Consider the following 17,081-nt stretch of genomic DNA (forward strand, 5'->3'; position numbering starts at 1 on the left):
CTCTGGTTTAATCTTGGATAAACCAGGATTAAACCAGACCTAAAACGTTTTTGTCCCTCTGTTCTCTCCTGACAGTGCAGTGCGAGAGAAATGCAGATCCAAACTTGGGCAGAAGGGGGCAGCGGAAGCTCAGAGATCAAAGGTCAGACTGTCTCCAGGGGTCATGTCAGGGTCAGAGGTCATGACCCAAAGGAGAGCCACTACAGGAAGGAAACAGCCGCGCCGGATCATTGGAGAGGAGAAGGGGAGTAATGCAGAGGAGAGACAGGAGCAGAGCTGGAACAGGGCACAGCACAGGTACGACACTCACTGATTTGAAGAGGCACTGCTTGCCTCCATGGAGATGTTATAGCTTTGATTGGAATGGCATTATGGCATTTAAACTGATCTGTTTTGTATTTATTCAATGTGTTTCTATGCATAAATTACCTTGGGAAAAATGCATTCTTAGAAAGAAAAGATAGCATCTACTATGCAATGACATCTTGCTGGTGTGGACTGCATGTATGTCTATGGAGGAATGTTCAGCAGTTACCATGGGGGCACAATGTACACATTAGCAAACATATTTTTAAGTACAGTAACCGTGTAATCAATACAAACGTTCATGGTCCTGTTTAGGTGTTCAATTTTCAACAAAAAGATGAGATTGACTAACTGAAAAACTGTTGGCTAATGCTAGCTAGCTTGTAACTGTAATGTTATTTGAAAATCAGCTCACCTTTTGTAGTAGTAGCAGTAGTAGTTAGTAGTTCAAGATTATTACTAAATAATAATTCTTCTCTTTTCTCTATGTAAACTTGTTCTCTCTTCTCAGTCCAGTGTCCAGGGACAAGGACCCATCCTCTACCCGCCCTCCAGAGCTCCTCTCCACCCTAAAGTCCCGGAGCAGACCCCCTGGAGGGAAGACAGCACCCAGGAAAGAGCCAAGAACCACTGCTAATGCTAACAACGCTAACTCCACTAACTCAGCTAACGCAGCTAATACTACAACCCAGCCTGCCCCTATCACACCTATCTCCAGCTCTAGCCAGGTGAGTCAGATCCATCTGAGGGTTAGTTTACCTCAGAGGGTGTATTGATAGTCATGAATGGTAGAAGAAAAAACTTCAAAGAGCTCTTACTTTTTAAACCCATAGAATACTCTTGTAAAAGGAGGGACCACAAAATATTTAAATTCCTGTAAGTTCCCATATTGATATGTGTAACTCTCTGAGTCTTACACATTTATCGATCTGGGATGACTCACTGAAAGTGATCGGGACATTCAAATGAATATCTTTCCCTCCACAAATGCACAAAGTGCTTCCCTCTACAAGTTTTTTTTTTTTTTACAATTTTATCAGTCTGTTGGCTGAAGTACATCTGTCTGCACCATTTTTGTTTTGGTTCTTTTAGGCGCTTCACCTTTGGCTCTGCCCAAACCACAATGCTGCTCTGTGATTGGTCTGAACCGCTGGTGCCCGGTCCAATCACAACTTCATTGATGCTGAAAAATTTGAACTCAAACCTAATTTGAGTGAAGCGCAGTTATGCCCGTTGGACATGTGTATAACACTGCTGTAGATTGTCTGACTGGGTAATATTAAAAGCGATTTCTACTGTTACTGTTTTGATGTACTTAGGAGGTTACCTTTCTTTCACTCAAATCCATGTCTTCTCTCAGGAGAGGAGGAAGCACAGGGGGCCCAGCTCCAAAACCACCCCCAAGTCCAGAGAGTTCATCGAGACCTCCTCCTCCTCCTCCTCTGAGAGTCCATCTGATCCTGAAGAAAACTGTGCCAAAACATCTCACCAAAGTCTACTGTCTGCGCCTCCTTTGGCCTCTCGTGCACTCCCCTCTCACGTGCATGGCCCCTGTCTAAGCTCCGCCCCCAGCGTCTCTTCTTTTGGTGGAAAAGGACTCCGAGTCAAAGAGAGCAGCGGCATTGCTAGCATTAGCATTAACTCCAGTGCAAATGGAAATGCCAGCAGCCACTGTCAGCTTAGCGTCGTAAACATCAGCGGCCATTTTGGGATTTCTGTGCCTGATCCAGGAGGGTTAACAAACAAAAACCAAGAGCAGTTTTCCCCGGATTTGATTGTAAACGAAATTCCATTGTCTCCACTGAGGGACTGTCAGGAAATCCAAAGTTTGTGGGTGAAAATCGACTTGAGTTTATTGAACAGGATTCCAGGAGCAGAGAGAGGACAAAATGGAGGATTTGGAGAAAGAGTGAGACATGATGAATGGGTGAGAGAGAGGCAGAAGTTTGGGAAAGAAAGACAAGAAGAGGAGGAGGAAGAAGAGGAGAGAGAGAGGAGGAGGGGTGTCTCAGAGGAAAATAATACAACATTTAGGACGGAGAGAGGCGAGAAAGAAAGAGGTGAAAGAGGAGAGAAAGAGAGAGGTGAAAGAGGAGAGAGAGGAGAGAACCCCAAACACAACCGGACCAAAGCCAATGGGACAAACCAGAGACACAAGAGCAAGCGGAAACACAAGGTACAACTCAAAAATGACTCGAGAGCTAAAAAAGACCTGTTTCTCTTACTGATGTCATAAAGTGGTGCTACTTTGTGTTCTTAAAGTTTAAAGCTGCACCAGCTTATCTCCATGGAGATGTTATTGCTTTACTTTCAATGTTTCAGAGCACAGCATTAAACATTTCTATTTTCATATCTATTCCCTTGGTGACAAGCAGGTAATGCCACCAGGCCAAGTCAGATCTGTGGAGAGGGGACCCTGCTCACTGTAGGCTAAGAGTAACATTTTTCAAGCGATAAAAACACCTGCAATTGAATAAAAGAATAATATATATGTTTAATGCTTTAATGTGGACAAAGCAATAACACCATGGAGACAAACAGGTGGATTCCCCGCCAGAAAACATCTTTATTGAACAAATGTTTTCTGTTTCAGTCAGATCACTCCGAGTCAAACAGCAGCAAGAAACTGAGACTGGAGAAAGAAACTCTACTGCCCCCATGTATCTCACCTATCCACAAGAATGAGTAAGTACAACAGATCTGGTCCAGATCTCGTTCAGTTCTGGTTTAGTCTAGTTTCAGTCCTGGTTTATTCCTGGTTAAGGCCCGATTTAGTCGTGGTCCAGTCCTGGACCAAGATCCGGGTTAGTCTTGCTTTGGTCCTGGTTCTGACCCGGACTTGATCCCAATATGTTGGCTCTGGTGTTGTCTTTTTATTGGTTTTGTGTGGATGTTTATGGTGCAGTAAACACTGAAGCTAATGCCTTTAGTCTTTAGCTTGTTAGTATGTTAGCATGTTTAAATCTGGACTTTGTGGTTTTATTTTAATCTGATTTTACTGTTTGTTGCTGAGACCCGCTTCTATAAAACCAAAACTAAAAATGTCATCACTAACTTTCACTGTAGGTTTTAAAATTTTCAATTTGATATTATGATTAGCATCAGGGCATAACATTCACAGGCTATTGATTACTGAGATTCATTTTGCATGAGTCCAGGGCTTATAAACTGTTTAAGTAGGTAATGGTGGAATCCAGATGAAATATGAAAAATTTAAATAGGAACAAAGCTGTTTTAGGTAGTATGCGTCATCCCTCCCTAGACACCACTACAATGCTAGTCTGACACAAAGGATTTCTAAATTAATGTTGTTAAATATGTACTTTGTCTAGTCATGGTTTAAACCTAGACCTAGTTAGACCTAGTTTACACCAGGTTCAGACCTGGTTTATTCCTGGTTTAGACTTGCTTTCGTTTAGACCTGGTGTAGTCCTGGTTTAGTCCTGTTTCTGTCCTAGTTTAGTCCTGATTCTGTCCTTGCTTTGTTTTGGTTTTGTTGCTGTATTTTCTGCTGCAATATCTACTTTTCATCTTCTTTCATCCTCTCTCTCTCTCTCTCTCTCTCTCTCTCTCTCTCTTTCTTTCTCCCCCCCCCCCCCCTCTGTGTGTTCTGTCTCTCTCCTCTTCTCTACTCCCTTGCTCTCTGTCTAATGACCTTGTTTGTGTCTCTGTGGTTTTGTTTATTACAGCTAATGTCAAACCCGGGGGCCATGTTGTTTTGCGATCTCAGCATCTTCTTTTCTCCATCTCTCCCTTAGTTTCTCTCTCTTTCTTCTCTTTCTTTTGTTCACTCCCTCTCTCTCCCTCTTTTCCCATCTTTCTCTTCATCCCTTCCTTCTCCTTATGTCTCCCTTTCCCCTACCCCTCTTTTCCTCTCTCCCCTCTTTCCTTCTCTTTCTCCATTTGCTTCTCCCCTCTCCACCTCCATCCCCTCCTTTGCTCATCCCTCTCTTTCCCTCCCTTCTTTTCTCTCCTTCCTCCTTCCCTCTCACCCTTGCTCTGTCGCACCTGCTTCTCCGTCTCTCTCTCTCTTGTTCTGCTTTCTCTTTTCCTCTCTCCTTCTCTCCCTCCATCTGTTTTTCCCTTCCATCACCACCCCCTTTTTTACTCATCCCTTTCTTTCCCTCCCTCTCTCCCTCCATCTCTCACTCCCTCCCTTTCTCTCTCTCTTCCTTCATCTCTCTTCCACACTTCCCTTCCTGTCTCTCCCCCCTCTCTCTCGTCCATATGCCCTTCTCCCTCTCTCCCTGTGTTTTCCCCTCTCTCTTTCTCCTTCTCCCTTCTCTCCCTTTCTTTCTCTCTCCAACTTTCTCTCTCTCTCTCCCTCCCTCCATCTCTGCCTCTGTCCTGAGTATTCAAACGTAAGCCTGATGTGTTTAGTTCATCCTGAGGCACATGTCTATATTAAAATCTCTGCAGGAGAGCAAGGGAAAGGACCAGGATCTATCTAATTTAGAGGAAATATACTCCACACAACCAACGGGGGCAGCACAGATTGAGAGGTCAGCTCAGGACAGAAAAGGTGTCAAATTAGTTAGTTTATGTCCTTTCATTTTACACACCGGGATATTTCAGACATGTTGTAGAGTTTAAACTACAGGGTTAGCAGCTTTTACACAGGATGTTTTGTAGACATTTTACAGGTACTCCATAGAATATTTATGAAAAGTCATCATCAGACAGTCAAGATAGCTTATTCAAAAGTTTATCATAATTCACATTGGCTCGGGTCGCACATGGAATTGCGTATCCAAGCCCTGGTGATGATTCAGTTAGTCAGAAGGCATAGCATGAGACATCACCTGCACACAGTTTAACCTGATAACATTAGTTTATCTCTATCAATAACCTCTCTGAAGCTTTGAAGGATAGGTCAAATGAGATTGAATAGGGTATTAACTTGAATCTGACCCTCTGTCTTGTCTCTCAGGAGGAAACAGAGTCGACAGCGTGACGACAAACTTCTTCCTCCGCTCCTGTCTCCTCTGTCGGACGAGCCCCCGAGAAGACCTGGTCCTGTCCTGGGTCCTGGTCCTGTCTCTGGTTCAGGTCTGGTTCCAGAGGGATCTTCTTTAGTCCTGTCCTCCAGCTCACATCGGCATCGGAGAGGAGAGAGCAAGAACCACAGGACTACAGCGGTGAGAACCTTTTTAGTCCTGGTGTAAGAGCCATTTTGAGGCCTTTAACTTGCTTGCACCCACCAGCCACTGTATGGCGCTGTATTTCTTGTTTAGTTTTGTCTAGGTCTGCCCAGGTGTACCTATTTAAGAGATAATCAGATGGCCAGATTTTGAATGTGGTTCATGTGCTAGTCTAGAAAATGGCAACAGCTCTTTATCGATGAGTTCTAACACCTTTAAACTGTTAGTCTAGTAGCCTGGTGGCACAGGTAGCTGGTAGTCCCTGATGGGCTGTGCTTTAGTTTTGGTTTAGACCTAGTGTAATCCTGATATAATCCCTGATTTCATCTTGGTTTGTACAGGTTTAGTGCTGGTTCTTGGTTTAGTCTTGGTATATACCTGGTTTAGTCCTTGTTTGGTCCTCGTTTAGTTCTGGTTTGGTCCTGGTTTAATCCTTGCGCAGCCCTGGTTTAGTCCCTGTTTTAGTCCTAGTTTAGTCTGTGCCACAGCTGTCTTCAGCCTCTCTCACTCTGCAGTGAGAGAGGCTGAAGTATTTCTGATCTCTGTTAAATGTCCTGGTTTAGTCTTGGTTTAGTCCTGACATCCTGACTGTAGTATTTTTGTTCTGTTAAATGTCCTGGTTGTCTTTGTTCCGTTCTGGTGTCGTCTTGGTTTAGTCCTGGTTTAGTTCTCACATCCTGACTGTAGTATTTCTGAGTGTAATATTTCTGACTGTAGGATTTGTGTAGTATTTCTGATCTCTGTTTGAATTAGGCTCAGCAGGCCTGTTTGTTTATGCGCTGAGATAATGAAGATCTGTTCAGAATAATTAGATGATTTAACATGATCAAAACTGTTTTTATAATGAACCATTTATCAGAGCATCTCTCCCACTGAGGATCTTTGTTTTACACCAGAGACACTAAACCAGGCAGAGATGCTTTAACCAGCTTTAATCACCTTTTAATTAAGTTTAATTGACGAGAATTATCTTTCTGTTATTAGACACGAAAAATATGATAATCCCTTTAGTACATGTTTTATTCATTGTGAAAAAAAGATCTAAAACATTTTAATAACAGAAATGAGTTTGGTGCCTTTCTGTTCAAAATGACATAACTGAGAAGCCATTTCACTGAAACAAGCAGCAGCTTTTCATTTATGGGTTTTATTGTTGATAAATGGCTACATGTTGTAAAGACTGAAGGAAGGACAAAAGATACAGACTTGGTAAACATTTCAACAGAGTTTATTTGCAGATACAGGAATGTGAATGAAGGTAGAGCAGACAGTTGGGTGCGGTGTCGTAGGCAGTAGTCTTGGAGCAGGTTGTGGGTCGCAGGGTCAGAGGCTGGGGTGTTGGTACCGAACATGAAGAGACAGTGGATACATGGACAAATAAACTGGAACATGACAAGAAGGACGACCCATGGAAGTACTGCTCCAGGCACAGACACAGAAGGGAGGAGGAAGACAGCACAGAACTCACAAAAAACCCAAATCCTGACACTACATGACATTTTAAAACCCTATACATGTATGAACTGGAGTCTGAATATTTGTGCATGTATGCAGTAAGATAATGGCCATTATAACAAGGTTAAAAGGTCATTAAAGTCAATATGATATATCAAATCTAAATCCTTTAATAATAAACATCTCTGAGTCTACATAAAATACATGCATACATATGTGTTTTTATTAATAAAGGTCCTATATTACACAAAATAGATTCTATGAGCTGTAAGACTAATTATTATTATTTAAAAGTTTTTCTTGTGTGTGTTTGCTTACAGGAGTCTGACCCTCACAGTGAGAAGTCTAGTGGAGACAGTTATAATCTTGGATCTAGTTATAATCCCGGATCTGGGTCGGACTCTGAGGTCTGGACCGAGACTTTGGACCAAACCAAACTGAGCCGACCCCGAATCTCCTTCAGTGACACGTACGAGCTCCTGTTTTACTCTGGCTATATTTAAACGCACCAGAAACCTGATCATTTATCTGATTTCTGGAGTTATCAGATTACTGAAATGTCATTGTAATCTGATTTCTGTCTGATTGCGCACACATGTGCAGGTTTTGACAAGGAGAATTGCATAAAGGACAAACTAATGCAGCAAAGACAAAAATGAAAGCTAAAATATTAAATGTCTGTACCTGATTTCAAACCAGCCAAGAACATGTTTTAATTTGAACTTTTAGCCCCGTCCACTTGCCATGTGGTTGTTTCCTTATAGTTCTCAATCTTTTCTATTATTTATTTTTTTGAAATGCACCATTACAGAGAACCTCTGAGATAGTCTGGGATAGTGTCAGGCAGTTGGTTCCTAATGGTTCTTATTAACAAAGTAGCTGCTTGGACAAAAGGTGACCCTTTCGGTAGCTTCATTATTTGTTTATTTGATAAGAAGTCATATAAAATGAATAGAGTATATTTTACAGTCTCTATTAATGTTTTATTTAGTAGCAATTACCAAAGAGTGCAAGATATAGAGCATTTATCTTGACAAAATAAATATCAGATACAATTAAATATTGGAAGTATCATGTTGAAATTCCTTGTACTTTATTTCCAAATACAACAGCTACTCTGAAAAACCTCTGGTTCACTAACATGTGTCACCAGGTGTTTTTGATTATCAGATTTCTCTTGTGCTGTAAGCACTCATCAAAATCAGATCTATTTTTTTGGGTCAAATGACTACTCAAGTTATCTGATTTCACTGTGAAAATGTACCATGTCCATGTACCATGTCGTCCACAGACTTCACAGCGCAGACTTCCACATGCAGGAGGCCAAGAGGCTCAAGCACAAAGCCGACAAACTGGTATCAAACTGTTTTTATTATAACTGCACTGTGTAACTCTTTTGGTGGAGGGTCTGCTTTTGTTCCATTTGTTTAGTAGAGATTGGAACTACTACTACTACTATTTGAAATAATCCATATAATTCTAGCGAAGGTGTATGGAGTTTATATATATTACATAGTATGTATGTATATATATATATATATATATATATATATATATATATTTTTTTTTTTTATTATATTATATATTTATTATATTATATTTACGTATATATAACATACCAGTGCCCTAAAGAAATAATAGATAGGATAACTTAAAGGGCCACATTACGCTGTTTCCTGATCTATGTTATAATGTTTCTTCTTCACAAACATACCTGGAATTGAGTTTTATTTTCATTTTTTTTCCTCAGATGGATAAGTTTGGTAAAGCAATGAATTACGCAGACGGTGCTCTCTCGTTTATTGAGTGTGGAAACGCCATGGAACGAGACCCCCTAGAGGCCAAGTCCCCGTACACCATGTACTCCGAGACCGTTGAGCTGCTCAGGTATGATAATGAGATATATATATATAAAATTATATATATATATATATATATATATATATATATATATATATATATAATTTTATATATATATATAATTTTATATATATATAATTATAATTTTATATATATATAATTATAATTTTTTATATATATATATATATATATATATATATATATATATATATATATATATATATATATATATATATATATATATATATATATATATAGTATTACTGTGACAGCAAACTCCGCTCTGGTCTCTGAGAGTTGTGGAAAGTGCTTATAAACTGCGGTGAATAATTAGGATACATAATTAGGATACATAAGGTAAGTGAGGAATAACTTTGGACCACTGTAATATCAAATGTTCAATCAAAGTTTTTCATGTTTTTAAGACAGCAAAAATCAGGTACAGCACCCTTAATATTAAAAAAAGAAAGCTCCATCTATGATATTGTGGTGCCCTTGAGCAAGTATGGAATATGACTCCCTGACCTCCTCACACCTAGAGGACGCTCAAATAAAACTGTCCAGAGTTTGATGGATATGAGGCTGAAAATAGTGAAGGTTACAACATAAAGTGACCAAGAGAAAAATGAGTGACAGAATTTGACATGTCTTTCCACATGAAACAAGGGATGGAGACAGGAGAGGGAATTTAAAACCAACACATTTTCCAGTACAAAATATTTTTAACATAATATATACATTAACAAATGTGTCATTTTTCAAGCACCATTTAAGGGTCCACTCACACTAACTCAATTAGTCACGACACATTTCAGACTTTGGCCTGGTTGGACGAGGTGGGCCAAAGCATGGCATGGTCGCTCATGTACGTGCACACACGTCATTAGTATAGGACCCCTGTCACATGCGCTGATGTTACTCATGCGAGGAAAACGGTGAATAAACTCCACAGAGTGAATGCGGTATACCTTCAATAAGGACTGTGGACAGCAAGAACAGTATTGTAGCCTCTAACTGGCTTTCCTCACTGCTGTTATTATATCCATAAACTCACTATTTAATAGATATTTCTAGCACTAGTTTTAATTTCTTCTCAAAGCAACAGCACTGGGTCAATGGCTGGGGTCGGTTGTACAGGTTTGAGTGCGGGCCATAGAATGCTCTTGCTTGAGGATGGCACAGTGCAAAATGCTTAGTGTAAGTGCACCTTATGAAAATCATCAGTTTTTGTAGATGAATTAAAACCAGGACAAAAAACAGGTCTAATCTTGGCCTACTTTGACCTAAAAAACAATAGCTAAAATATGTTGTTTTTCTACCTATGCATTAGTTCAAAACATTAATGCTCACATTTTAATTTCAACCGCCCCTCTTTCTTACTCTTTCTCTCTACTCTCTTGCTCTCTCTCTTTCACTCAGATACGCCCTGAGGTTAAAGAACTTCAGCGCTCACTCGTCTTCAACCAACGAGAAGAAACTGGCTGTGCTCTGGTGAGACTTCACAATGATACTGTTCCATTGAGTTCATTTTATGTTAGATTTTATGGTTTTGTCTTGCCCCAGTACAGATATGTTGTATAAGCACCTCCTGAGGTTGACCTAAGTCTTCTGTGTGCTGTGTACATCTAATTATCAAGCGTTTTATTGTCTGATAATCAGGAAGTGCACAGTTAGCATGATAGTTGTTAGCATTACTGTGATGGCAAAACTCTGCCCTGGTCTCTGTAAGTTGTGAAAACTGCTTATAAACTCATCGCAGTGAATAATTAGGATGCTCAGAATGCATAAGGTAAGCGAGGAATAACTTTGTTCTGATACAGCTCAAGATCATTCTAAAGCCATTTATAAAAAATACATTTTCTGTCCTATGACTTTTTTAGTATCGATACCTGCTTAAATGAGTAGTTTTGATACTAGATTTAATATTGATTTTAATTCGATTTTCAATACTTTTGACACTAATATGCTTAAAATCTCATAAGTTGATTTTGCATATACCTCCTTTAAGCCAATATTTGACTAGTTTTATTTTCCAATCTCAAACTCTAATCTGCAGCCCTTTATTTGTGCAAAGTTTCCCCTTTTCTTTGATTGTGTTTCACAAAGCCAGACATGTCTCTCTGAGTGAATTTTAAATCAAACCAAAGTCGACTTCTATCATTTCATATTTTATATTTTTCCTCTTTTTCCTTTTAACTTGAATTCTCTGCTCTCTCTTCTGAAGTCTGTCTTGTGTGTGACTGCACGTCTGTGCTCGGAATATGAAGTGAAATAAATTATGAAACACATTTATTTTATATTTTTAAAAGGTTCTAGATTACACAAAATCAATTATTGTGAGCTTTAAAGCAAATTCTGCCAAGTTGTATTTGGAGTGATTCATGTATGCTTGAGCAATCTTTATTTGCTTTAACTCAACTCCTGTTTTCACCGTCCCCAGTACACGCCCACTGTGATGTTCACACTTCATTCTCCAATTTGATTTTCTTAATCAGTGATACACGTAGGATTCGGCAGTGTCATGCAGACATTTTGATTCACATTTTAAAAATCTGCTACTCTTTAGTGTGATGTGTAGCTATTCATAGGGTGGCCCTATGAATAGCATGCGGCAGCACCACACTTCCCTAAAGTGGAAGTCAGCAGACTTGTTTTTTCTATTAAGTCATTTTAGATCAATATTCTGATTAAAAATGTCCAAATTATAACATAATTATCCACAGATGTCATAGATTATAACTCGATAGCAGATGCAAAAACAATATGTGTTCTTTAAGCCATGTTATAACATTGTTATCTCATCAAAAACATACCTGGAGTATGTTTCATTCACACATGTTTGTCATGTAATGGTAGTTTTCAAGTTAACAGTTCCTTTTACATTTTGGAGATTGGCAAATCCAGGGCTGAAGTCATACAAATGACTCTAGTGAAGGTGTATGGAGTTTAAAACACAGTAGCGCACTTCCTGTATTACCATATGACATCACAAACTGAAACCAAGTGTTTTCCATTTGAGATAAGAACACAGGTCTCTACCACATGTATTTATTTAATATTTTTAAAGCATATTTTCTCCTCCTCTTTGGCAGTAACCGCTGCCTGTCACTGCTGTACCTCAGAATGTTTCAGCTGAAGAAGGACCATGCTGTCAAATACTCTCGATCGCTCATGGAATACTTCAAGGTAAAAACACATTTGTGTTTTAAATGTATTCATTCTTTCCCATGTATGTCAGTAAAACGTGTCTTGCCCCAGTACAGATATATTGTATAATATATGAGGTAAAAATAAGTCCCTTGTGTACTGTCTGTATCTAATTGTAAAGTACGCTGTTAGCATGCTAGTTGCTGTTAGTTTTACCAACCACAGCAAGTTGCAAAAATAATTAGGTTGCTCAGAATAGATAAGGTTAGGGATAACTATGGACCACTGCAAACCGTTTAAAGATATGAAAAACAGAACTAGTTTATTTTAAAGTCTTTAAAAATCAGGTACCCAATTCCAAGCTCATGGTGACATCCTACCCCCGTCCCCCTTGGTCTCCACATGAACGAGATAGAGATATAGATATATATATAGATATATATAGCGAGATAGAGAGACAGAGAGAGAGAGAGAGGAGAGTTCTTATTCCATTTTGTATTTGATTATTTTTCCACACTTCACCAGACTGATAGAAGATTAGAAATTATTGGGCCAAAATGAGTCTTTGCTTGTTTAAGCGGAACAGCGGAGTAAATCAGGTCCCTTAATCTATGAGGATGAACTCAATTTTCTTTTATGCATTTCCATGAAGAGTCACTTGTTGGACAGAACCATCAGGAAGTGGACATAAAACAGAAGACCAATAGCAGTATTTGAAATAGGGCAATGAAAGGCCTGAACATTTATGAAGTTGCAAAGTAACAAAAAAAAAACACGTGTCCGGTTTCCTTTCCATATTTTTTTCTTATTTTGTTATCTTGATTTTGTTTACTATACAAATAATAACAAATTGATCGGGAAAAAAGAATCATGTTTTGATAAAGTCTCCTGTTGCAGAATTCAGCCAAAGGTTCTCAGCAGTCTCCTTGGAGGACCAACGGAAAGTGAGTAAGAAACACTACAACTCAAAGATGGAAAAATACCAACCTTCCATTTTACCAATAACAATACATATTTTTCAGTTCTGATACTGATTTTAATAGTATAGCTTTAAGTACCTGCTGATACCCAATATTAACAGATACCAGATACCAATACCAAGCAGCATTTATTCCCATCGATCCATCCATCCATTTTCCTTCCGCTTATCCGGGGCCGGGTCGCAGGGGCAGCAGTCTAAGCAGGGACTCCCAGACTTCCCTCACCCCGGACACGTCCTCCAGCTCCTCCGGTGGGACCCCAAGGCGTTCCCAGGCCAGCCAAGAGACATAGTCCCTCCAGCGTGTCCTGGGTCTTCCCCGGGGCCTCCTCCTGGTGGGACATGCCCAGAACACCTCCCTAGGGAGGCGTCCAGGAGGCATCCTGAGCAGGATGCCCCGAGCCACCTCAACTGGTTCCTCTCGAACGTGTAGGAGCAGCGGCTCTACTCCGAGCTCCTCCCGTGTGACCGAGCTCCTCACCCTATCCCTAAGTGTGCGCCTGGCCACCCTGCGGAGGAAACCCATTTCAGCCACTTGTATCCGCGACCTTGTCCTTTCGGTCATTACCCAGAGCTCATGACCATAGGTGAGGGTAGGAACGTAGATTGACCGGTAAATCGAGAGCTTTGCCTTTGGGCTCAGCTCCTTCTTTACCACAAAGGACCGATACAGCGACCGCATCACTGCAGACGCTGCACCGATCCGCCTGTCAATCTCACGCTCCATCCTTCCCTCACTCGTGAACAAGACCCCGAGATACTTGAACTCCTCCACTTGAGGCAGAGACTCACCACCCACCCGGAGAGGGCAAACCACCTTTTTCCGGTCGAGAACCATGGCCTCGGATTTGGAGGAGCTGATTCTCATCCCAGCCGCTTCACACTCGGCTGCAAACCGCCCCAGCGCCTGCTGCAGGTCCTGGCTCGAAAAAGCCATCAGGACAACATCATCTGCAAACAGCAGAGATGAAATCCTGTGGTTCCCAAACCAGACCCCCTTCGGCCCCTGGCTGCGCCTAGAAATTCTGTCCATAAATATAATGAACAGAACCGGTGACAAAGGGAAGCCCTGGTGGAGTCCAACATGCACCGGGAACAGGTCTGACTTACTGCCGGCAATGCGAACACAGCTCCTGCTCCGGTCATACAGGGACCGGACAGCCCTTAGCAAAGAGCCCCGGACCCCATACTCCCATTTATTCCCTTTAAACTAACATAAAATACACACAAAACTGATCCAAATGTGTTGTGTAGCTGTTATTTATCTGAAGCAACTACAAACCAGCTTTGTATAAATAAAAGTTCAAACATTATGAGACTTTCTGGGCCAACCACGACCAGTAAATAAACTAACTACATCAATTTATCTGTCCAATGAGGATATATGGAAGCCAATACCTGATCTAGCAATTTTTTTCAGTAACAGCACCTATATCCAATACGGTCCATATCCAATATTTTTGGATCGGTGCATCCCTAATCCTGGCTAAGATTCCTGATGCATTTTGTTTTATTGTTTTTGTTGCAGAGTGAACGGAGCGCCCTCCCCCCTCGCCCTCAGCCCCTCCCCCACAGGAAATGGGGCTGGCCCAGGTTCAGGGGGCGGAGTCAGTGTAACAGGAACAGGAAGTGTGTCCATTCCTCAGAGGATCCACCAGATGGCGTCAAGTCACGTGACCATCACCAACAATATCCTGCGCAGTTACGAGCACTGGGAGACCGCCGATCGGCTCACCGTAGAGTGTACAGGTACTGAACCGGGACTCAACCGGGACAGAAAGGGGTGGAACCAGGACTATACCAGGACTGGGAGACCGTGGACCGGCTCACCGCAGACTGTACAGGTACTGAACCAGGACTAAAACAGGACTAAAGCAGGACTAAAACAGTACTAAAAGAGCACTGGGAGACCGCCGACTGACTCACCACAGAATGTACGGGTACTGAACCAGGACTAAAGCAGGACTAGACCAGGACTAAAGCGGGACTAAAACAGAACTAAAAATAGTACTAAAAGAGCACCGGGAGACCAGTGAACGGATCACCGCACACTATACGGGTACTGAACCAGGACTAAAACAGGACCAAAACAGGACTAAAAGAGCACTGGGAGACCACCGACTGACTCACCATAGACTGCAGGGTACTGAACCTGGACGAGACCAGGACAAGACCAGGACTAAAACAGCACTAGAAGACTGCCACCCGGCTGACTGCAGAGTGTACAGAGCAGGAATAAAGCAAGACTAAAGCAGAACTAAAGCAGGACTTAAGCAGGGCTTGAGCAGGAATAGAGCAGGAATAGAGCAGGAATAGAGCAGGACTAAACCTGGAATAGACCAGAAGTAAGTCAGGACTTCAATTGATAAATTCAAATATCTAAAAACTCACCTGATTTTATGTCTTTCCTTCAGAGTTCTTTGTCGAGCTGGACTCTTTGATGGAGCCTCTGACACAGCAGAGCAGCATGAGCGTCCTGGTCCGGTACGTCCGACAGGGACTCACCTGGCTACGGCTCGACGCTAACCTCACTTGAGCATGCTAAAGCTAGCACTAAGACTACAACACCAAGGACTACAAATAAGAGGTGCAAAGAACTACAACTCTCGCTACACTGCCCAGGACTCCGACAGGGCCTCATCTGGCTACGGATCGACGCTAACTTCACCTGAGCATGCTAACGATACTGCTAAAACTATAACTTCAAGGACTACAAACAAGAGATGCAAAGAACTACATCTCCCACTACACTGCCTAAGAGTCCAACAGGGACTCACCTGGCTACAGATCGATGCTAACCTCACCTGAATAGGCTAAATCTACAAATACAAAACCCACTATCAGCTACAGCTCAATACTAATCTGACCATCCAATTACACAACTAAAACTACAGTTTGGACTACAAACACCTGGATTAAAGGATTACAGCTCCCACTATACTGCCAAGAGATGCACCCAACACCACCTGCAAAAGTTTATCTTTGATTATCGAAAGGCTGCAGCGAAATGCAAAATATCTGCCAAAATATGCCACAAGATCAACCTGAACTACAAACTGAGAGGACTACAAATGCCACCACACCTGGAAATAAATCCAGAGTCATGAGAATTGTTTTTAGAATTGTGCCAACTGTTTTTGCTAAACTGATTTAAACCACAACCCAGTGCCAAATTTCTTCCAGACTATACCAGAAAACCTTCTACAATCATTAGTAACAACTTGGACTACAAATAAGGGGAGAAAATGAATACAACTCCCACTAAACCACAGACATACATACGGAAGAGGTTGCAGTGGAAAAAACTAGATGTGCACTTGATTTAAACCCAGAATCTACAGTATCATCAACAATAACTGGGACTACAAACCCATGGAGAAAAGAACTACAACTCCCGAGCCAAAATACTATGGAAATTCACATATCTGCTTTCAAAACTCCTAATTCACTGTAAAAATCTACAAAACATGAACTATGTTACAATTTTGGGACCAACCAAACCAAAATGTATTTTAAAAATCTATGGGTCTGAAGATTGAAAATAGGACCCTAAACTTGTGCCAAAAATCCAATTATGTGAGCTTGGAGTATAAACTGAAAAGGAACTACAAATCCCAATACTAACCTATGCTGCCAACGCACAATAATATTTCTGGAGACAAAGTTTAATACAAATCTATGGGTTCAAAGCTGGGGCTACAAGTGGAACAAGATTATAAAACCTGCTACCACATTCACACAGTTCCTCATTTGATGCAAGTTTCACTGAGGCTAATTAGCTATAGGGTAATAATTAAACATAACTGTATTTAAAATCATAAATTACCTAGGCATAGCTGGTTATCCTCCATTGTGCCTTTAATCTTAACAAATTCATATTTCATCATTTGGATAAGTGTAAGGGTATAATAAACATGCTTGCCTTGTTTTTAATGAAAACACAAAAAATGCCTGCATAAAAGACATAAATCAGGTCTTAGTCCTGGTTTAATCCCATTTTAGTCCTGATTTATTCCTGGTTTAGACCAGGTTTACTCTAGGTTTAGTCAAATTTTAGTCAAAGTTTAGTCTTGGTTTAGTCCCTGTTAACTCCCAGTTAGGTCCTGGTTTAGTACCAGTTTAGTCTCAGTTTAGTCCCGGTATGAATTTGAAGTAGCTCAATTCCACTAGTCGTCTCAGCTCCTGTTGCCATA

General features: G+C 40.9%; 1 protein-coding gene across 1 annotated transcript in view; it reads left to right on the forward strand.

Annotated features, from left to right (window-relative positions):
* The window catches only part of aff2 (AF4/FMR2 family, member 2), a 75,282-nt gene extending 59,858 nt beyond the window's left edge, over positions 1–15,424 (forward strand). Inside the window, exons 15-28 of the mRNA XM_055224670.1 lie at positions 76–297; positions 818–1,034; positions 1,667–2,233; positions 2,408–2,482; positions 2,900–2,991; positions 5,237–5,444; positions 7,223–7,371; positions 8,194–8,257; positions 8,653–8,789; positions 10,182–10,253; positions 11,855–11,948; positions 12,807–12,853; positions 14,417–14,637; positions 15,303–15,424. Of these exons, the coding sequence (XP_055080645.1) occupies positions 76–297; positions 818–1,034; positions 1,667–2,233; positions 2,408–2,482; positions 2,900–2,991; positions 5,237–5,444; positions 7,223–7,371; positions 8,194–8,257; positions 8,653–8,789; positions 10,182–10,253; positions 11,855–11,948; positions 12,807–12,853; positions 14,417–14,637; positions 15,303–15,424 (2,287 nt within the window). The remainder of the gene's footprint in view (positions 1–75; positions 298–817; positions 1,035–1,666; positions 2,234–2,407; positions 2,483–2,899; positions 2,992–5,236; positions 5,445–7,222; positions 7,372–8,193; positions 8,258–8,652; positions 8,790–10,181; positions 10,254–11,854; positions 11,949–12,806; positions 12,854–14,416; positions 14,638–15,302) is intronic.
* The last annotated feature ends 1,657 nt before the right edge of the window (positions 15,425–17,081 follow it).

Source organism: Periophthalmus magnuspinnatus, chromosome 10 (assembly GCF_009829125.3).
Source record: "Periophthalmus magnuspinnatus isolate fPerMag1 chromosome 10, fPerMag1.2.pri, whole genome shotgun sequence".
In the NCBI taxonomy this organism is placed as follows: domain Eukaryota; kingdom Metazoa; phylum Chordata; class Actinopteri; order Gobiiformes; family Gobiidae; genus Periophthalmus; species Periophthalmus magnuspinnatus.